This window comes from Pelophylax lessonae (assembly GCF_965119305.1).
Source record: "Pelophylax lessonae genome assembly, chromosome: 11".
NCBI classification, from domain to species: domain Eukaryota; kingdom Metazoa; phylum Chordata; class Amphibia; order Anura; family Ranidae; genus Pelophylax; species Pelophylax lessonae.
This window is the reverse complement of record NC_138778.1, coordinates 149,483,129-149,506,455: the sequence shown is the minus strand read 5'-3', so window position 1 is coordinate 149,506,455 and position 23,327 is coordinate 149,483,129. Positions and strand designations below refer to the sequence as shown.

At 47.2% G+C, this 23,327-nt stretch overlaps 1 protein-coding gene across 1 annotated transcript in view; it reads right to left on the bottom strand.

Annotated features, from left to right (window-relative positions):
* Positions 1 to 8,262: 8,262 nt before the first annotated feature.
* The window catches only part of NPEPPS (aminopeptidase puromycin sensitive), a 217,681-nt gene continuing 202,616 nt past the window's right edge, over positions 8,263 to 23,327 (bottom strand). The window contains exons 21-23 of the mRNA XM_082271865.1: positions 22,434 to 22,589; positions 22,299 to 22,346; positions 8,263 to 9,419 (exon numbers count right to left, since the gene is read on the bottom strand). Of these exons, the coding sequence (XP_082127991.1) occupies positions 9,267 to 9,419; positions 22,299 to 22,346; positions 22,434 to 22,589 (357 nt within the window). The 3' untranslated portion in view covers positions 8,263 to 9,266. The remainder of the gene's footprint in view (positions 9,420 to 22,298; positions 22,347 to 22,433; positions 22,590 to 23,327) is intronic.

The following is a 23,327-nucleotide window of genomic DNA, read 5'->3' as shown; positions in this document are numbered from 1 at the left end:
TCATTCGCCCGATCACAGATCCTGACGACTGAGGTAGTCCGCCTGACAATTTTCCACCCCTGGAATGTGCACAGCAGAGACCGCTGGAACAAAGCGTTCTGTACCGACCACTTCTTTGGCCGCTAGGGCACTTCTCGTGCCTCCTTGACGATTGATGTATGCCACAGCCATGACGTTGTCCGATTGAATCCTCACTAGACACCCCTGCAGACGATCCGTCCACTGGGACAGACACAACCTGATCGCTCGAATTTCCAGGATGTTGATCGGCAGACTGGATTCCTCCCTGGACCAGAACCCCTGGGTCGTAGCCAAGCCCAGAAACCCTCCCCACCCGGACAGGCTGGCATCCGTGGTTACCACTGTCCAGAACAGGGGAAGAAAGGATATTCCTTGTAGGAGCGCTGAGGAGCAGGGCCACCAAAGCAGCGATCCTCTCACACCCCAACTCAACAGGATAAACTTGTCCAGAGACTGAAGATCCTTGTCCCATTTGGTTAGAATCTCTTTTAGCGAGAGTCTGGTATGGAACTGTGCAAACAAAACAGCTTTTAAAAAAAAAAAAAAAAAAAAGGTAGAAACCATCAGGCCCAGCACTTGCATGCAATTTCTGAGAGACGACTGACGGTTGGACAGCAGGAGCCAAATCACACTTTGCAATTTTAAGAGTTTTGTTTCTGGGAGGAAAACCCGGGCCGAGGCTGAATCCAGTCAGCCCCAGGAAGTCCAACTTGGTGGACGGAATCAAGGCTGACTTTCAAAAATTCTGAGTTCTTACTGTGATGTCCAGATCCTCCTGCAGGACAGAAGATGAGTCCGCCCTCAGAAGATGATCATCCAGGTACTCTAATAACAAAATCCCCCGCTGTCTGGGCAAGGCTGGCACCAGGGCTAACACCTTCGTGAAAACCCAAGGAGCGGAAGCAAGACCAAAAGGGCAACGCCACAACCTGATAGTGCTTCTCGCCTATGGCAAAACGCAGAAAACGTTGATTCCTGTTGTATATTGTGACATAAGGGTAAGCGTCCTTGGTGTCGATGGAGGCCAGAAAGTCCCCTTGATGAAGAGAAGCCACCACTGTAATGATAGATTCTATTCTGAATTTCTGAACCCACACAAAGTGGTTCAGGGCCTTGAGGTCCAGGATTGGCTGAACCTTCCCCTCCTTCCTGGTCACCGTGAAGAGATTTGAATAAAACCCCTGAAACTATTCTGACAGTGGAACCCGGGACTATTACCCCTTGTGCAAACAGTTCCTGCACCTCTCTCAGAAAGCCTTGAAGCCGGTCGGCGGACAGACTCAGATTGGAGGGGGGAAGAACCTTGCCCTGAGCAAGGATCAAAATTAGATTTTGTAAACTGACCGAATCAACACAAGCACCCACTTGTCCTGGATAAACTAGCTCCATGGGCCCGGAAAGAAACAAAGACGCGTGCCCCCCCCCCACCCCTACAACGGGTGACTGCGTCTCTTCAGGCGGAGGAGGGCTTGTATGCGGGGCCGGAAGGACCCGCTTTGGGCTCATCAGCCCAGGGTCTTTTGGAAACCCCTGATAAGGGACAAGAAGATCTCAACCCTTTGACCTGCGACCCCGTGTGGTACTTTTTATAAACCGAAGAGTTGTATGGATGAGAAATGGTGTAGGTTAGTGCAAAGGTATAGTTTTAGGTTTAATGTTAGGGTAAGATTAAAAGTTAAGGATTAATGTTGAATTTTAGGTAGGAGCTAATGTGTTACAATATGGGTCGGGCTACATTTTAAAGTTCAGGTGAGGAGAGCGTTAACTGAAAAGGGAGGCCTAAGGTTAGGGGTCAAGGAGTTTTTTTACCTTTGGTTTTTGGGCTTAAACCATCAAGTAGACCCCTACCAGGAGTTGGCCTTATAGCACTGAAAACTCAGGACAAGAGAATAATTTCTACTGGTTGAGCTATTGCCTTGCCTTCAATGCCTTAACACTCACTCCTCTCAACCTACTTAAAAGCAGTAGTAAATGCCATTTGTGAGCTTTACATACAGGTAAGCCCAAAATGAGGCTTAACTGTATGTAGAGTGAATGACTCCTAAACTTGCAGTGTTTCAAGGAAAAGAAGGTAGCGCGTATGCCTGGATATGGCAATACGTATGCTCTGAAACGCGTTGCCTCCCCCCTCTTGGTGACATCCTACATATGCCCTGTTCCTCCGTGGTTCCTGACGGGAAGACACTGGCTTTCTCCCATGAGCTGCTGCCGGTCGAAACACAGTTTTTGTCCCTGCTACTATATAGGGGAGCCTTTTTTGTATTTTAACCTCTTCCGGGCTGTCCACCATACATTTACTGCGGCTGGGCGGCCCGGCTGCGCAAAGCGTCGTACCTGTACACCACTTCTTCTTGGTTTGGGGAGCACTGCTGGCGACCCACTACCACTGTGATTGGACATCACCGATCTTTCCCAAGAGAGGCAGATATCTTGTTTACATAGGCAGATTGCCGCTGTCGGGAAAAAAAAAAGAAATCTTGTGTTCCTGCTAACCAGGAACACAAATCTGTCTTCCCCCAGTCAGAGCAGGGCAGTGATGGCGAACCTTGGCACCCCAGATGTTTTGGAACTACATTTCCCATGATGCTCATGTACTCGGCAGTGGAGTTGAGCATCATGGGAAATGTAGTTCCAAAACATCTGGGGTGCCAAGGTTTGCCATCACTGCCCTAGGGAAACATTACTCCCTCTGATCGCCCCTGTTAACCCCTTTCCTGCCAGTGTCAGTACAGCAACAGTGCATTTCGTTTAGCACTGATCACTGTAATCTCCTTGGGAAGGAACGGTCTTGGACACTCACTTTATGCGGTCTTTCAAAGACTGAAACTCCTATGTCTGCTACTGCTGGTTCTGCAGAAACTGCAAAGGAGGCTTTCAATAAAGATTCCAACCTTTTATCCACCGGATCTTTAAAAACCGGGGCATTATCTACAGGACAGGTTACATTCTTGTTAATCGAAGAAATAGCTGCATCCACAGTGGGAATTTTCCATCTCTTAGAAAACGTATTCTCCTATAACAATGTCTCTAAGGGCGGAAGTTTAAACTCAGCCCGAACCACCCCCGCAAGAGACTGAATAAACAATCTCTGGGATTAAGAGGCTGATAAAGATTCCTCTGACTCCCCAGAAGTGGAAATTTCAGCTTGACCTCCCTTAGGGTCACCCTAAGCTACATCTTCCACATCCTCTGTCCAATCCTGAACTGAATAAGGGGGCGGCTCAGGAAAGGGGGCTCTAACCAGCTTCTTTCCTCCATGTGGTACTGCAATCATGTCAGCAATCTTACCATCTAATGCCAAATCGTCCTTGGTAACATAAGCTGTGGCAGAAGTACACGGAGTAACTACTATGCCTGACAACCATAATGGCTCAGATTGGCTAGATGCCTCTGGCTTATCAGGAGGAGTAGACACAGTGGAAGCGCAACCCAGCTGCTGCTGCTGCTCTGTGTCCCCCTCAGCCTCTGACAGAGGCTAGCGCATTGCTAACAGTTCCTTTAAATCCACGCCTTTTTATTCTGAATCGCGTCCACGTGCATGCCATTACGTTTGAACCCGCCTTCCTATGCATCGTACGCCTGTTTATAAAAAGCAATGATTCCTGCGCATAAACAATCCTTCCCCACAGACATGGCAGGAAGCGGGTGGCGAACATGCGGACGCTTAAACGCCAAGGCGCAAACAGCAAACAGGGGATGAGAGCAGCTTAGGCTGAATCTGGTTAGCCACAGCTGATACCTTTCAGGTGATCAGCTCAGGGTAAAAAAAACAGTGTAACAATATGCTTTAAACATACTTTGCATACACCTGCTACCATAAATGTAATTACAAGTAGAAATACACTTGGCACAAGTCTCTGTAATCTTATTAAAGTGAACAGTGCATAAAATATTTACAATTTCACCCTTTTAAGGTTTGTTTGCTGTGTAAATATTTAAAATGGTCTCACCAGTCCTGCCTCAGGAATCTGCTATAAGCAAGAATCCAATCTTCACCCGCCAAGGTCCGGATCCCAGGGTCCAGCACCTAAAAAGGACAAAGTTACAGGCAAAACCTCTTATCTGCTTCCCGAGGCTCGGATACCATCTTTTTAGTCCATTGACTGTTTTAGATGGATCCAATAGCTAACCCCTTAGATCCAGTGATCTTTATTTGGGGTATGTTAGCATAATCGTCTTCTTTGAAACAAACTTGTGGAGCACCTCTCCACAGCGACCTTCACCTTTTAGACACTGGAGAAAAAAAACGGAGGTACATCCTGTGTGGGAGGGGCTATATAGGGGGTCAACAATTCTGATTGGTTGCCAGTGTCCTTCACCTATAGGTGGCTATATAACACATATGCTAGGTTTTATGGCTCTGTGTCCCCATGATGTACAAAAAGAAATAGGAATTGATTGGAGGGAAGTTCTCCATACTAATGATTGTGTATGGGGGGATGTAATGTATCTGGCTGTAATCCTGTGTGTATGGGGGATGTAATGTATCTGGCTGTAATCCTGTGTGTATGGGGGATGTAATGTATCTGGCTGTAATCGGTGTGAATGGGGGGGATGCTCGGATGAGCAGGGCAAAGAGGGTGGGGGGCAGAGCAAAGGGGATTGGGTCAGGGACGGAACCAAGGGGAGCAGCGAAATGACATTTCGCCTAGGGTGCCAAAAATCGTTGCACCAGCCCTGCTTACAGAGCCTTTTATTGTCCCCAACAGAGAATTGCAATGCCCCTGAAAGAGCCTTTTAATGTTCCCTAGCAGAGAATTGCAATGCCCCCGACAGAGCCTTTTAATATCCCTAGCAGAGAGTTTCAATGCCCCTGACAGAGCCTTTTAATGTTCCTAACAGAATTGCAATGCCCCTGATAGAGCCTTTTTGTCCCTAACAGAGAATTTCAATGCTCCTGACAGAGCCTTTTATTGTCCCTAGCGGAGAATTGCAATGTCACTGACAGAGCCTTTTTTTTTTTAAATATACTTTATTAAAGTTTTCAGCACATTAACAAGTATAGTAACCATTGAGACAATACATATTGATCATCAGAAAGAAAAACCAGTAGATCAACATGTCAACAGGTGAGATACGGTTAACTACAGATCAAGCCTCATGACAAAGAACAGTGTTCAAGCAAGTAGTGTTTGAGGCGATGCAGGGAGGCCTGTAGCAGTATTAGCGAACAACTTCATGTTGGGGGGGGTAAAGGGGGGGGGGTGGGTGTGACTCCACCTGATAGGATCTGTAGACCAATTGGTTGGGTGGCATGGACTCTTAGCTTAGGAGACGTGGATGCAACTAGGGATGTTAAAAAGGCCATTGGAGAAAAGGAGCTAGGCCTGGTGTCCCCAAGATTAAGTATCGAGTAGGGATGTCACATAAAGGAAGATCACACAGCAATTGGGTTAACATCTCAGTGGACGGTCAAGTGATAGAGTCATGCCAAAGGCAGCTATGTGGACCTAATATGGTGTAGAGTCATACTATCAAAGCATGTAGTAGAAGTTAGTAATGCTGTAGCTCAAAGGCCCGTTGATCTGTGGCATAAGGGATAGGATTCTTGGTCATCCACTAAGATTCACATCGGATTGTGAGTGTAGGAAAGCATCCCATTTGCGGTTGAATTTAGTATAATTGGGTGAGGACAGGGATTTAAGATCAAGGACTTCTCTGGCGTGCAGTTGGCGTAGGCCTGTGGTCACTTCAGACAGAGAGGGGGGGGGGGGGGGGGAGTATTGTGAATCCAATTGGCCAAAATCGCCCTTCTTGCAATCATGAAACAAGTTGACAACCAAATTTTATGTGCTTGGAGCAAGAGACGTTGGTCCTTCGGCAGGACGTTGAGGGGTTTGTCCAAGTTTCCGAACAGGAGCGGGTATGGATCACGCAGAGGTTTCAACCCCGTGATGGAATATGCATAAGTTTCGACAGAGCCTTTTAATGTCCCTAGCAGAGAATTTAAATGCCCTTGACAGAGCCTTTTATTGTCCCTAGCGGAGAATTGCAATGTCACTGACAGAGCCTTTTAATGTCCCTAGCAGAGAATTTCAATGCCCCTGAAAGAGCCTTTTATTGTTCCTAACAGAATTGCAATGCCCCTGATAGAGCCTTTTAATGTCCCTAACAGGGAATTTTAATGTTCCTTACAGAGAATTTCCATGTCCCTACCTAACAGAGCTTTCCATGTCCCTGCCTAACAGAGCTTTCTATCAGACGATAGCAGAGCTTTAACTATTAGCTCCACTCTCTATCACTCCTCTACCACGAGTGATCGAAAATGGCTGATGGCAGGGCTGACGGCTGGGCGGTCTCTCTCACAGACGAGCTAAGTGGTTAGCTGATGGCAGGGCGGGCTCTCTCACAGACGAGCTAAGTGGTTGGCTGATGGCAGGGCAGGCTCTGACAGCAGGGCAGGATTAAGATCACACTCCCGCGATCAGTTGTGAGATTACGGTTGCGCGATCTCTGCTGTTTCCGACCTTCCGAGAACAGCAGGTAGCGGCGGCCATCTTGGATGTGGTGAAATACCGCAAAATACCAATGGGGAAACGCTGCTCTAATTCATGCTGGAATGTGGCAATATCCTAGGATGGGAAACCTTTCTGCAGCCAGATGTTTCAATCAGCAGACCAAAGAGTATATATGTTGCCCTGGTCACAGACTTTTTACACCATATGTACATAATAGATCCTTATTACCTTCTCGTGGTCAAAAGGCTTATAAGCAGATACCTCCACATAGTTATGGTTCTTGCTCTATTATGACATTAGCACCATCCCTTGTAGTTGCGGGAAATTACATTAGGGCATATAAGGTACCAATGAGTCATCTAGAGGACCCCCATCACCCCATGGCTGTATGAAAACGTAAAGCTGTATTTAATACTGGAGATAAAATATGGGCATGGTTTCCAGCAATACTAGGGGGAGGTATAAATATAGTAGACAAAATGGAAAAAGCTCTTTATAATTATAGTTCATCGGTTGACCAGATGTTTAATGAAACTGAAAGTGCAATCAGGGAAATAGCTGCAGACCCAAGATTACTACACAAGCGTACCATGCAAATTAAATTGGCCTTAGATTTCATATTAGCCAAACAGGGAGGCCTATGTGTGCTTCCCAATAAAACTGCTTGCTGTACCTGGTTTGAAAGCCCGAGACAAGACATGATATAAGCCCATCTTCAGATGGTAAAACTGAGGAAGCAGGACATTGATCTCGCCACCCCTGAAAAGGGTAGTAATTAGAATCCATTTGCTGGCTGGAATATCAGTGGGTGGATGGGCTCATGGGTTCAAATTATTTTCGTCCTTGTAGGAATTATTGTCATAGGATTGCTTGCTTATTTGTTTTTCAGGTGTGCTAAATGTGGAATACTAAATATTATTACAATGACAGGACTAAGAAAGATGACCAAGGAAGAGATAGAGTGTTACCAGATAGTCAATTTAGCAGATACATATGATACCAAGATGAGTGATACGAATGAGTAAAGTCTAGTATCCACATACATCCTAAGAAGAACTTTACACCATTTAGCAGTGAAGTAGCACAGTGGACCCTTGGTGTTGTATTAGTTAGGGAAAATAAGGTAGTGACCCCACCATAGGGATCAAGAGGAGGGAATTGAGTAAATATATGGGGGTCTGATAAATGTGTTCTATATACCACATATACTGTCACTTCTGCTTTTTCACTGTCAATTCAATTCAAGAGCTAATGTACACATTTCTGGGAACTGTAGGAAACAAAAGTCTGAACCTGTGATGACAATCCCCACCTGATGAAAACCAACCACCTACCTTCCTGTTTTGATCAACGCATAGACATTTGTGGTCCAAACCAGTTTGAACCAATAACGGTCATGGTGAACTGCTGCTAGTTCCCTTTTTGTGTCAGCCACATGATGTTAACGCCCATTTAACTATTGGCTTGCCATTCAGAAGATATGGACAGTGATTGGATTGATTATATGACCACACCTAGAACACGCCTATGTCTTATGCATATTAATTACTATACTTTAGTTAGCCTAATGTTGTTAGCTAGACGATATACTTCTGCCTTTGCCCAGTTAACTTCAAACTGAGCTTTGTAAGACTATCCTCCCACTGCAATGAATAAATGCACCATTTCTTTCATCAATTTGGACTATCTCATCTTGAAGGTCTTGTTTGAAGACTCCCTAACCGAAATTAACAGTAGTTATAAATTAATATACAGAAACCATAATTCACAAAGACAAGACCACTTTTGTTACACTCACATTTTATCTTTATTAACGCCAACTGTTTTATTTTTTATAGTTTTTATTTTTGTGATTTAAAACAATAGCACAAAAGAGGAATCCGGTAAGCAAGTCTGAGAACCAAGGCCCATGGCCCTGCCACTATGCTTCACAATCCCCCAATCTGGGAAACCTAGAAATTATGAAGGAAAAGGAGAGGACAGGCAGAGAACAGATGTTAAGAACAGGAGCACAAGGCAGTTCACCTTGTTCTTCTTTAGCATAGTTAAATCTAAATTAAGGACAAGTCCATCAGCACCAAACAGGCTGCCACTGCACAAGGCTTTTCAGTACTGAAGGGATTAATGGTCCAGGCCACTGAAAAGTTGGGAGTCCTGGGCATGAGAATGTATTGAGCTCAGACCCCCAAGATTAAATATTCCTTCCAGAACAATGGGTTAAACTCCAAAACAGACAACAGGAAACCAACAGTTACAGTATTCTTATGATGGGAAATACAAGAGGTAATTAAGGGAGCAAACAAGAGGGGATGGCCCTCATCAAAAATAAAGAAGTCTATATACCCAGCCATTTTCCAAACCTGGTCTTGGCTAATTCACACTCTGTAATAACTTGTCAGGTTGCGCTCCCTTTTCTCATAGATAACCACCTACAGTGGTGCCAGATATATCTGCCTCACATAAGCCAATATAAAAGTCCCTCTCCTGGTCTACTCGGAGGCAGAATTTCCTCTGAAGAGCTTTATGGCGATTCACAGTTAGCAGCTTGATGCTGTTTTTTTTCCCATATGTACAGACTGACAGAGCAATTTAATAAAATCCCTAAGGAGGTTGGTTGGGGACTAAGCAGGAGCTGACATGGGTTTCTGTTTTCTGACCAGCTCCCCAGTAGGTGGAAGGGTGTTGAGGGATGAGGGAGGACAAGTACAGAGCCTCCCATGGAGGGGGCCTAGGGTCTAGCCTGTTGGGGCGGTGAGACAGCAGGCGGATGGGAATGACTGTGCACATTCACACAGCAGATGAAGGTGACTTGCGCAGCAGTAGATATTGGTGCATGGCATCACCATCTCTCTTCAGCCAGGCAGCATTCAAGACTATATTTTCACAGCACTGTTGCACCGTTCGCTCTGCAGAGGGCGCTGGATGAGCTTCAAAAAATGCCTAGTGTAAAAGAAAAGCAGAAAAGTAATATGCGCACAAAAACATCTCAAACTATTCAAAGCCCAACACAAACCAAACCTGCAATGAAAACAGACGAGGAGCTGGTAACCTGAAAACAAAATCAAATAGTAATACATATTCCTCTCAAGGTCCCGCCAAACCCACTATGTTGTATGGCTGCACAGCATGAAGTGGGCAAGGAGCTATTTGTAGGCAATTTGTAATTCCAGGGCAGGCCCTGATGCAGAAAAGCCTGGTACGTTTGATAAACAGAAGAGTTGTATGGCTGAGAAATGGTGTTCGTTAGTGTAAAGGTAAAGTTTTAGGTTTAATGTTAGAGTAAATTTAAAAGTTAAGGATTGATGTTGAATTTTAGGTAGGAGCTAATGTGTTACAATATGGGTTAGGCTACATTTTAGAGTTCAGGTGAGGCGAGAGTTAACTCAAAAGGGAGGCCTAAGGTTAGAGGTCAAGAATGTTTTTTGGGCCTAAACCATCAAGTAGACACCTACCAGGAGTTGGCCTTTTAGCGCTGAAAACTCAGGACAAGAGAACAATTTCTACTGGTTGAGCTATTGCCTTGCCTTCAATGCCTTAACACTCACTCCTCTCAACCTACCTACCTAAAGCAGTAGTAAACGCAGTTTGTAAACTTTACATACAGGTAAGCCCAAAATGATGATTAACTGTATGTAGAGTGAATGTCTCCTAAACTTGCAGTGTTTCAAGGAAAAGATGGTAGCGCGTATGCCTGGTTATGGCAATGCGTATGCTCTGAAACGCGTTGCCTCCCCTCGCTTAGTGACATCCTACATATGCCATGTTCCTCTGTGGTTCCTGATGGGAAGACAATGGCTTTCTCCTGTGAGCTGCTGCCAGTGGAAACACTGCTTTTGTCCCAGCCAGTATACAGGTCCCTCTCAAAAAATTAGCATATTGTGATAAAGTTGATTATTTTCTGTAATGTACTAATAAACATTAGACTTTCATATATTTTAGATTCATTACACACAACTGAAGTAGTGCAAGCCTTTTATTGTTTTAATATTGATGATTTTGGCATACAGCTCATGAAAACCCAAAATTCCTATCTAAAAAAATTATGAAAAGGTTCTCTAAACGAGCTATTAACCTAATCATCTGAATCAACTAATTAACTCTAAACACCTGCAAAAGATTCCTGAGGCTTTTAAAAACTCCCAGCCTGGTTCATTACTCAAAACCGCAATCATGGGTAAGACTGCCGACCTGACTGCTCTCCAGAAGGCCATCATTGACACCCTCAAGCAAGAGGGTAAGACACAAAGAAATTTCTGAACGAATAGGCTGTTCCCAGAGTGCTGTATCAAGGCACCTCAGTGGGAAGTCTGTGGGAAGGAAAAAGTGTGGCAGAAAACGCTGCACAATGAGAAGAGGTGACCGGACCCTGAGGAAGATTGTGGAGAAGGACCGATTCCAGACCTTGGGGGACCTGCGGAAGCAGTGGACTGAGTCTGGAGTAGAAACATCTAGAGCCACCGTGTACAGGCGTGTGCAGGAAATGGGCTACAGGTGCCGCATTCCCCAGGTCAAGCCACTTTTGAACCAGAAACAGTGGGAGAAGCGCCTGACCTGGGCTACAGAGAAGCAGCACTGGACTGTTGCTCAGTGGTCCAAAGTACTTTTTCGGATGAAAGAAAATTGTGCATGTCATTCGTAAATCAAGGTGCCAGAGTCTGGAGGAAGACTGGGGAGAGGGAAATGCCAAAATGCCTGAAGTCCAGTGTCAAGTACCCACAGTCAGTGATGGTCTTGGGTGCCATGTCAGCTGCTGGTGTTGGTCCACTGTGTTTTATCAAGGGCAGGGTCAATGCAGCTAGCTATCAGGAGATTTTAGAGCACTTCATGCTTCCATCTGCTGAAAAGCTTTATGGAGATGAAGATTTCATTTTTTAGCACGACCTGGCACCTGCTCACAGTGCCAAAACCACTGGTAAATGGTTTACTGACCATGGTATTACTGTGCTCAATTGGCCTGCCAACTCTCCTGACCTGAACCCCATAGAGAATCTGTGGGATGTTGTGAAGAGAAAGTTGAGAGACGCAAGACCCAACACTCTGGATGAGCTCAAGGCCGCTATCGAAGCATCCTGGGCCTCCATAACACCTCAGCAGTGCCACAGGCTGATTGCCTCCATGCCACGCCACATTGAAGCAATCATTTCTGCAAAAGGATTCCAGACCAAGTATTGAGTGCATAACTGAACATAATTATTTGAAGGTTGACTTTTTTTGTATTAAAAAAACACTTTTTTTTATTGGTCGGATGAAATATGCTAATTTTTTTAGATAGGAATTTTGGGTTTTCATGAGCTGTATGCCAAAATCATCAATATTAAAACAATAAAAGGCTTGCACTACTTCAGTTGTGTGTAATGAATCTAAAATATATGAAAGTCTAATGTTTATCAGTACATTACAGAAAATAATTAACTTTATCACAATATGCTAATTTTTTGAGAGGGACCTGTATAGGGGAGCCTTTTTTGTATTTTAACCACTTACCAACCTCCCGCCAGTTTTACGTTGGTCCTTTGACGCTAAATACCGGGGTTATGAATGCAGATAGCTGCCATAACCCCGGTATTTTTGAAAATGGCAGGCGATCGGCTTTCAGATAAGGGTGGTCCCAGTGGCAGATTCGCCGCGGGATTACCCTTACGGTGCGGCGGAAAAGGTGCCCCCCCTTGTCCCGGATCCTCAGAGACAGGAAGTCGAGTGAGGGCAAGATGGCCCTAACTCAACTCTATGGTCTTGGAGGACCGGAGCAATGTCCAACATCGTTGCCTAGCAAGCGGTTTAAAGGGCAGATTTCTTTTCAACCTTTTTTTTTTTTTGTCTTTTTTAGTGTAGTTGTGAGGTCGGAGGACTTTTTGACCCCAGATCTCACAATAAAGAATACCTGTCATGCCGATTTCTATGTCAAGGGAAGTTTACATTCCTTGTAATAGGAATAAAAATCTATTTTTTTTTTAAACTGTAAAAAAATAAATAAATAAATAGGAAAAAAAAAAAGTAAAGCGCCCTGTCCCTCGCGCGCAGAAGCGAACGCATACGGAAGTCCTGCCCACATATGTAAACGGTGTTCAAACCACACGTGTGAGGTATCACCGTAATCGTTGGAGTGAATGCAATAATTTGAGCCCTAGAACTCCTGTAACTATAAGCTGGTAAAAAAACAAACAAACTGATTTTAGCTTGTAAACACCAAGTGTCAAAAATAGGCCCGGTCTTAAAGTGGTTAACCGCTTCCGGACCGCCCATCACACATTTACTGCCGCTGGGCGGCCAAGCTGCGCAAAGCGTCGTACCTGTACGTCACTTCTTCCTGGTCTGGGGCACAAATGCGCGCCGCCGGCGACCCACTACCGCTGTGATTAGACACCATTGATCTTTCCCGAGAAGCGCAGATATGTTGTTTAGAAAATAAAAATCTTGTATTCCTGCTAAACGGGTTTAACACTTTGATCACCCCTGATGTTAACCCCTTCCCCTTCCCTGCCAGTGTCATTAGTACAGCAACAATGCATATTTTTTAGCACTGATCACTGTAATAAGGTCACTGGTCCCAAAAAAAGTGTCAGTTGTGTGTCCGATTTGTCCGCTGCAATGTCGCAAGTCCTGCTAAAAATCGCTGCCATTACTAGTAAAAAACGGAATTTTTGTAAAATCTTACCGTAAAATTCCTTTCTCTGAGTCCTCAGACAGTCGCCGCCACTTCATAATCTTCACTAATGGGGTAATTGACCTTTGCTCCGCAGGAGTAGCTAGGCAACAAGATTTGTTAATATCAAAGCTTTTAGCATATCACACCCCTAGGGGGTGGTCCCCTTAGTCAATACCTCCCTGCTTCCAGCATTCTCAACTCAGTTTCAGTAGCATAGCAGTAGAGTACATAAACAAACCCCAAAAAGAGGGGCGGGGGCGGCGACTGTCCGAGGACTCAGAGAAAGGAATTTTACGGTAAGATTTTACAAAAATTCAGTTTTCTCTTACGTCCTCCGACAGTCGCCGCCACTTCATAATCTTCACTAATGGGGACGTCCCAAAGCAGTGTAGACATGAGGGGTGGGAAAAAACGCAGCCGCGCATAAAGCAACGCAGTACCCACATCAGAGAAAGGAACCTTACCAAAGTAAGAGAACCAACAACCCAGGAAGAACAAGTAACCCAGGGGTAAAAACACCCCAACAGCCAAGGGCCCAAACAAGGGACCCTAAGGCACTGCCGCACTAAGAACTTTACGGCCAAAGGAAGCATCTGCCGATGCCTGAACATCCACTTTGTAAAATTTTGAGAAGGTGTGAACGGACGACCAAGTCGCCGCCTTACACACCTGGGCCACAGAAGCCTGATGACAATAGGCCCAAGACGTACTCAGAGATCTGGTAGAGTGCGCCCTCACAGGGAAAGGAGGAACCTTCCCCCTCAAAGCATAGGCTTGCACAATCGTCTGTCTGATCCATTTGGCGATGGTAGCAGCCGACGCCGCCATGCCCTTCCGAGGTCCCTCTGGGAGGACGAATAGGGAATCTGACTTGCGAAAGGACTTAGTCGATGACAGGTAAACCCTGATCGCCCGAACAACATCCAAGGCATGCAAAGCCACCTCCTTCGGATGCTTAGGCTTCGCGCAAAGCGAAGGCAAGACAATGTCCTCATTCAGGTGAAACTCCGAGATCCGTTTCGGAAGAAAAGATGGGTTAGGTCGCAAGACCACCTTATCCAAGTGAATCACCAAGTAGGGAGAGCTGCAGGACAAAGCCGCCAGCTCCGACACCCTGCGAGCCGAAGTGATCGCCACCAAAAAGGCAACCTTTTTGGACAACAGAGACAACGAGATCTCCCTGATCTTTTCAAAGGGGGCCCATTGTAACACGGACAGAACCAAGTTCAAGTCCCATGGAGGCAAAGGTTCCCTCCTAGGAGGGGCCAAATGTCGCACCCCCTGAACAAAGGTGCTAATCAATGAATTAGACGCCACTGGGCGCTGAAAAAGAACGCAGAAATCTGACCCTTAATTGTGGCCAGCGCCAAACGCTGGTCCACCCCAGATTGGAGGAAAGCCAATACTCTCAACACAGAGTATGAGCGAGGGGAATACCCCCTGGACTCACACCAGGCAAAGTACGCTTTCCAAGTACGGTAGTAAATTTTTCCCGAAGAGGCTTTTCTAGCCTTAAGTGGGAATGACCTCAGGAGAGAGACCCCTATCCTTCAGGACCTGGCTTTCAACAGCCAGGCCGTTAAAGCCAGAGACTGTAAAGCAGGATGGAATATCGGCCCTTGAGACAGAAGGTCGTCCCGAAGCGGCAGACGCCACGGAGCGTCGACTGCCAGATTTACGAGGTCCGCGTACCAAGACCGGCGAGGCCAGTCCGGTGCCACCAGAATCCCCGCGTGCGGTTCCGAGGCCAATCTGCGAAGCAGCCTGGACAGCAGCTGAATCGGTGGAAAGGCATACATCAGACGATACTGATGCCAGGGCGCCACTAACGTGTCTGAGGCGTCTGCCCGAGGATCGCGCGTCCTTGCCACGAACCTTTCTGCCTTGTTGTTCAGACGAGACGCGAACAGGTCCACATCCGGAAGACCCCACTTCTCGCACAACATGTGGAAGACATCCGGGTGAAGGGACCATTTCCCCTGGTCCAGGGTCTGGCGACTCATAGTCCGCCTGCCAGTTCTCCACCCCCGGAATGTGTACAGCCGTTATCGCCGGGACGTGCGTCTCGGCCCATGACAGAATGCTGTTTACTTCCCGAGCAGCACGGGCACTCCTGGTGCCCCCTTGATGGTTGATGTAGGCCACCGATGTGGCATTGTCCGTCTGAACCCGAACCGGACGGCCCTGAAGCCGTTCCGACCAATGCAGAAGGCAAAGTTTTATCGCTCGCAATTCCAGAATGTTGATCGGAAGGGAGGATTCCTCCTCCGACCAAGTTCCCTGGGCGGAGAGAACGCCCAGACCACCACCACCCCAGCCCGACAGGCTGGCATCCGTGGTGATCACCGTCCACGACAAGGGACGAAAGGACTTGCCCCCCGACACCGTCGGAGACTGGAGCCACCACAAAAGACCCCTTCGGGTGTGGCAGCTCAACGAAAGCTGCCGATCCAGAGATTGTGGACGCCCGTCCCACTTGGCCAAGATCTCCGCCTGAAGACCCCGCGTGTGAAACTGGGCGAAGGGAATCGCCTCGAAAGTCGAGACCATTAGACCTAGACATCTCATACATGTCCGGAGGGACGAGCACTGAGTGTCCCTGAGGGACCTGACCTCGTCCTGAAGTGTCCGGAGCTTGTCTTCCGGCAGGAAGACCTTCGCTTAAGCAGAGTCCAGGATCATCCCCAGGTAGGGAAGACGAACCGACGGACACAACGTCGATTTTGGAAAATTTATCGTCCAACCAAACTCCTGCAGAGTCTGCATCGTGGTGGACAGGTCGTTCACCAGGCCCTGACTGGTCGCAGACCGAAGCAAGATATCGTCCAGATATCCCAAGACAGACGCCCTGGGCTCTCAATAAAGCCAGGACCGGCGCAAGCACCTTGGTGAAAACCCGCGGAGCCGAAGCGAGACCGAAGGGTAACGCCACAAATTGGTAATGATCCTCCACAATGGCGAATCGAAGGTACCTCTGGTGACCCTCGAAAATGGGGATGTGAAGGTACGCATCCTTCAGATCGATGGAGGCCATGAATTCCCCCGGACTCAGGGCAGCCACCACTGAGCGCAGGGATTCAATGCGGAACTTGCGAACCCGCACAAAGCGGTTCAGAGCTTTCAAGTCCAGAATCGGACGCACTTTGCCCTCCTTTCTGGGCAAAGTGAACAGATTGGAATAGAACCCCCGAAACCTGTCCCGATGAGGCACCGGAACCACCACTCCCTGGGCCCGCAGATCCCGCACCGCCAGGTGCAGATCCCGCAAACGCTCCGGAGACAGCTGAAGATTTGAGGGAAAAAATCTGCTCGCCGGCCAAGAGAGAAACTCGATCTTGTATCCAGATCGAACGATTTCCTGAACCCACCTGTCCCGAATGCGGGCCAGCCAGGGTTGAAGAAAACCGAGCAAACGTCCCCCCACCCCAGAACCGGGTGAGGGCGCCCCTTCAGGCCGAATTGGTATGGGAAGCGGACCCGGACTGGCCGGACTTCTGCTTACCTGCCCACGGCTTCTTCTGGGAGCCTTGGCCCTTGAAGGGCTTGCCCTTGTATTGCGACCGAAAGGCATGAAAGGACCCCTGAGAGGGCCTAATCGAGGTATTCTTCTTACCGCGAACAAACTTATTCTTGTGAGTTTGGGGTAAGAGTGCTCTTACCCCCGGAAGTTCCCTTTATCAGAGAATCCAAAGACTCGCCAAAAAAGGCGAGATCCCGCGTAGGGAAGATTAGCTAGAGTCTTGCGAGAAGATTGGTCAACCGACCAACATTTCAGCCATATCAGGCGACGGTTCAACACCGCTACACTGGAGAGGCGCGCAGCCAAAGGGACTTAATCCAAGTCCGCATCACACAAATACATGACACCCTGATGAATTTGATCTACCATAGCCAATGTTGTCGGCGGAGCAGAGTCAGCCACCAGGGTGCGCCTGAGCACCTGCGTCCAATCTGCAATAGCTTGGGCTGCCATAATGAAAGCAAAAATAGGCTTCAGCATAGAACCAGCAACCGTATAAGTATGACAGGCCAGAGACTCCAATCTCCTGTCCGTAGGGTCCCGGGAACACCGGGGTATCCTCAGCAGGAATCGCAGTAGATTTATTCAAAACTGCCACGGCGTGATCCACCTGAGGCGGCACACATCAACGCTCATCAGTGGTGGGTGTAAATGATTAACGCAGCTTGAACTTACTTGGCACAGTAAAAGGCTTCTTTAAATTGCGCCATTGCTCATCAACAGCGCGCTGAAATTCCGCAGGGCAGGGAAAAACCTGCGCTGATTTGCGTTTCCTTTTCGTCCCATAATAGGACATCAAAGCAGGAGGACACCGTTCATCCTGCAGATGCAGTGTTTCCTTGATAGAAGTAATCAACTCATCCATGAGTGCAAGCTCTTCAGGCGAGCCGGGGGGAGAAGTATCAACTCCTTCTACCTCAGCCTCCCCCTCAGACCCCACAAGGTCCAGAGATGAACGAAACCCTGAGAAGGGCACTCCAGCCATAGCAGCCCCATCGCCCTCTGAATCAGAGGAAATAGATAACCTGGGCCGTTTTGCAGATCGATCAGCCATTAGCATCTGCACCTGAGAAGCCAAATTCGCTACAACAGCAGCCAGATCAGCCCCCTCGGGGGATGCAGCAGCCCCTTGGCCCCCCACCAAGGTGGGAGGAAACTTGCAATCCTGAGAATCCATGCCCCAGTATCAACTGAAAATAAAGTACTGCCCCTTTAAGACCGCGGCGAGCGCAGCCCACCGCACACTACTGTATGTACCGACCCCCGCAGGGATAAGGAGCACTGAGCAAGGAAATACAGGATAAGGGAGGCAAAAACCTGGAGAGAGCACACAGCTGCTGCCACCGATCGCTGTTCCAGTGAAAAAGGAAGTGATGCAATGACCGCCCTATATAGCCTATGAAGGCTTCACAAACATGGCCGCTCGGCTGAGGGAATCAAGGCAATAAGAAAATGGCGCCGACATGCGCTTGCAGGAGCGATCGCCGCCAAAATGGCGGCGTTTGGCGCCAAAACACCACGCTGTAACACACAGGGCCGGTCACCAGTTTGCCGAGAAAAATGGCGGGCCGCATCAGCGGTCGCCGCATAGCATGTCTGAGCCCAGTCTGCCCCATACATCTCACACAGCAGAGCGGGAGAGCCCCCCCCCCGCAGCCCACAGAAAGGCAGCTATTCCACGCAGGAATCTGACAGGGAGCTCAGCACTTACACAGACATGCAGGGTCACACAGTCACAGACTGACACCCAAACAGACAGGTCCCCACATAGAAATTTACTTACCAGTTCGTATGGCGTGGGGAGCCTTCTCTAGCGACCAAACCGCTGTACTGAGGACAGGGAGTGTCGCAGCCAGGACGCAGTGGACTGCGGTGCGAAACCGCAAATGGCGTGCGGTGAGGTAGCCACCTCACAGGCAGCATCCCTGCAGCGAACAGGGATGGGTCGTTCAATATGTCAGGGAAACCTGAGCTGAACGTTCGATGGCAGGCTGGGGAAACCCCTGGCTCTCAGCCCTGGGATCCAGGGTGGCCAGACCGAGACCCAGCTCAGCATGATCATCTTCATCCGAAGAAAACTAAACTAATGCTGAGAAAAAAACAGCTAAGTAAAGGAAAGAGAAAAACACTTGAAATAAAATCAAAAAGAGGATAGAAGGCTGAGACTGAAAGCCCCAGCACAGGAACAGCCAGCCACTCCTAAGCTAGGCAATTGAAAACTGAGTTGAGAATGCTGGAAGCAGGGAGGTATTGACTGAGGGGACCACCCCCTAGGGGTGTGATATGCTAAAAGCTTTGATATTAACAAATCTTGTTGCCTAGCTACTCCTGCGGAGCAAAGGTCAATTACCCCATTAGTGAAGATTATGAAGTGGCGGCGACTGTCGGAGGACGTAAGAGAAATTGGATTTTGTCTTACCGTAAAATCCTTTCCTCCGAGTTCATTGACGGACGCAGTCTCTGATCTTCATATCAGTAGGGTTATACTGCCCCCTACAGGAGTAGGACACTAGGCAAAAAAAAGTTCTGGCTATGCCTATGGGCAGTCCCAGGGGGGTATACCCTCTCTCCCATAGGATGCAAGTTTTGTATCAAAGCAGTGTCAGAGAAAATACCAATCCAACTCAAATAAAGGGGCGGGTATTGCGTCCGTCAATGAACTCAGAGAAAAGGATTTTACGGTAAGACATAAATCCAATTTTCTCTATCGTTCATTGACGGACACAGTCTCTGATCTTCATATCAGTAGGGACGTCCCAAAGCAGTGCCATGAAAATAAGGCGTGGGAATAGCAAAAAAAATATTCCCCAAGGCTAAACCATAGCCATCCAGGCAACATAGGGCTCATCGGAACAAGATAAGACCCACCTGAAAAAAACTTAAACACCCTCACGGGAGGCTAAAACACTCTTAAAAACGGCAGCCTGCAAATCGCGGTATTCGGGGGCCCTTTGGGGGACCCCCCAAACACTCATCCGCACCATCCACTTCAGAAGAACACCAGCAAGCCCCCCCCCCCCCGATCATTGAGCACCGCGGACAGCGCACACTCGGCCGGCCCTCAATGCGGCCTGCACACTAGGCCCCAGGCTCAGGTAGGCCCAAACAGTCCCCCACGTGGGGGGGTCAGGGGGGTGGACAGGAGGGGGGGTCACAATAGGACAGAGGGAAACCCAGGAGTGCGAGGGTCCGGCCATCCCAGGGAGAGGGCCCGCGTCCACCCCAAAATCTGCCAGGGGGGGAGGGGGGGGGGGGACATTTACTCACCATACCCGGAACACAGGCGGGCGCCATCTCTTGACAGGACCCCACGCCACCGGAGTAGGGGGGCTGTCAGCCAAATAGGAACGCTGCGACATCAGCCTAGACCCTGTTGTGTGCGTCCTGGCGAGACGTTTAACTCGCAGGGCCAGTCCCCGTCCAGTGGGACTATGTCGCGGCCGACCCAGCGCGGAGCTAAGGCCTGCACGCGCTCGCTGGCCAGACTGGGATGACCACTGGATATGGGGGTCCAGTCTGTCGCCCAGCCCGGCATTATTGCTTGAAGATCCCACAGGAAAAAAAGTTCCGGAGAAAAAAAGGCTAGCTAAAAAAATACTTTATATGCCAGGACCAGAGATCCCAGCAAGGAACTAGGTCCTCACTCCTGACTAGGCAGATTAAAACTGACATCCTATGCAGGAAGAGAGAGGGTGTACCCTCTGGGACTGCCCATAGCCGTAGCCAGAACTTTTTCCTGCCTAGTGTCCTACTCCTGTAGGGGGCAGTATAACCCTACTGATATGAATCAGAGAGAACTGGGTCCGTCAATGAACGATAGAGAAATTGTATTTCAGTACAGCGTTGCATGAACTCCCAATTGTCAGTTAAAATAACCCAATGCCATATTGCAAAAATGACCTGGTCATTAAGGGGGCAAAACCTTCCGGGCTGAAGCTTTTAAACATGTGAGTGGTCCATTTTGGGTCTAATAATAGTGATCAGTCCTACTACACTTCGAGGCGCTTTTTCTCTTTCTTTATTGTGCATACAAAGCCTGCTTCTGCTCTTGGAACAGCTTTGCCCAACTGAATGGATTTCTTTTTATTGGACTTTACATTTAAACTTTTTATTTTTGGGTGGAGGCCAACTTACCCGTGTATGCCTATCTATTTAGTGTTTTAAATTCCCAAATGCTTCCCCCTCCTCATCAAGCTATGTCAGCTCCAGCATCATGACAAGTCTGCATTGGGAGACCGGAGCAGCTACCACAATGCATGGCATATAGGTGGGGAGAGGCGAGCTCCCTCCAGCTGACTGGTTGTTAACCCCCCCCTTAAGTGCTCAGCACTAGATTTCTTCATGCAGAATGAATAAAACACTGAGTATTATTATTGCGGTTCTTGGCGCCAGAGTGTAACCAAACATCTGCTAAAAGCAGAAAGTAACAGATGAGCCCTTTTTTTTACAAAATTTGCAGGACTACAGGGGCATGGCATGATGTATTGTGGCTCTGTTTTAACTTTAACCACTGCATCTTTTAGCTGCATATATAGTTAGATGCTGTGTAGTGTTGACTCCTAATTCCGGATGAGATTTTTCTGGGCCTCGCTTAAAAACTAAACCTAAACCAAAGAAACAATATATCTCACTTACAAGTCCAGATGCACTGGCTGCATTTATATTTCATTTGATTTCACCTTTTTATCTTGTCTAATACTTTCAGTCCTAGGCTGACGTCGTCACTGACAGAGCTACAGAACACCCTCCACCCTCGTCTCTTTTTTACAACATTGGGGACAGAAGTGTTCTGTAGCTGGGAACATTGTGGATAACAGTCAGAGACAAAGAACACAGGAGGTTGGCTCACAGATTTATGGCAGAATCAACAAGTAGGGAGATCTTACCTGTTGAGCTCCCTACCTTGTTCAATGAGTGAACACACTATTTCAAGGTGTTTTGTGAATAGCAACAGTGCTGAGTGACTGACTCCATGTGGTCACTAGCAAAAAAGGAAGCCACTCAGAAACCATAAGATTGTGACTATCACTCTAATAGTGGTGATTATTACAGTGATAGTCACCTTCCCCAGTGGTCCCTCAGGTATAAAATATACATACTTCCATTGGTCCAAGGTGGAACAGTGGTATTTCACTTATTTTCAGATTATTAAATGTATAGTAAATTAATGTTCAACTGCTTCCAAAAGGGGGAGAAGCACAGTTCTATACGTTTTCCCTTTTCAGCTCTCACCAGAATTTTAGCTGGAGTTAGAATGTTAACCGTGTTTTTAAAATTATGTTTAGCCAGTTACAAGCCTCAGAGGTTCTATGAATCTACAGAGGCTTGCCAGTAAGGAATATATCTAGTGTATTTTTAACCTGGAATGACATTAACAGCAAACAGCTAAGCATTTGCACAAAGAATTGCCATTTGGTTGAATGTATGATATAGAACTACTGGGCTATGCAGAGATAGAAAGTATTTATTTTAGATGTGCTAAAGAATATCCTAAAAACAATATGAACCAGTGACAAAGTAAATTAGTCTATGGTGGGAAACGACTGCACTATAGAACTTGTAGGCATGCAACACAGTAAAGCACACTGGTCACAAATGTAGACTACTATTCAGAGAAACACCTTAACCAAGAAGCAACACTTAACCTCCTCACCTTAACTTCTGCAGCCATTTTTTCACTTGCAAAACCATCCACGGAAAGCTGAAAGTAGAAATAATAACAACATCAACCCAAACCACAAGCTTTAGCACTTGTAAATAATAAAACGCAATTGTCTGATCATCTTACTTTTATCAGTCGGGAGATGAGGAAACCACCTTGGTACCGGTTATGTAGTTCTTCCCAGTTTTCCTTCACAAAAGTCCATGCTGCCTTTCTGCCTTGCTTACTAGCCCCTGCAACTCCTCCAATTACAGATACTGTATCTTGTGGGCGTACCTCTTCCTACGGAGCCAAAATAAAATCCTTAGGAACGTGCACAACAACAAATGATTTAGTAGCTCAAGTTTAAGCTGTAAAAAGTCTTAACTATTAATACTGAGGCACGCATCCATGCTAAGACATACCCATAAAATCCTGTGCTTCTATTGTGACCATGAATGGACTGTTGTCACCGTTTGTTTTTCCAGAGTCTTTTTTTTCCCCGGGAGGACAGGAACGAACAGGTAAAAATGATCAGCGCCCTCACAAGGGCTGTGAATAATGAAACTACATAACACATTGATACGTGGCTATTTTAAATGCAAAAAGGCATACAAGAGCCATTAATAGCATATATTAGGCAGATGTATATTTGGGTCAACTGGAATGATAGTCTGTCCTGTTTACTTGTTGGCCTGTTGATGGTGGGGGTAGAGGTCTCCATGAGAGAAAGAATGAGGGATGGTTAACTTGTATACCCATATTTTTCAGGACTATTACATAGTTAGCTTGGCAGCAAGAAAGGGATTGGACACTAGCTTTTGTTAGTTAGCTGGTAGGCAGTTGGTTGTGTTGTGCAGTAAAGCAATCCAAGGATTATTACTATTTTTGGTCTCCGGGTCCAAATTCATTCCATACAAAACTATGTACAAAGTAGCACATCGGGTAAAAAAATAGAATTTTTGTAAGAACTTACCGTAAAATTATTTTCTCTGAAGTTCGACAGACGCAGCTCCATCTAGTCAGAGACTATAGGGTTAT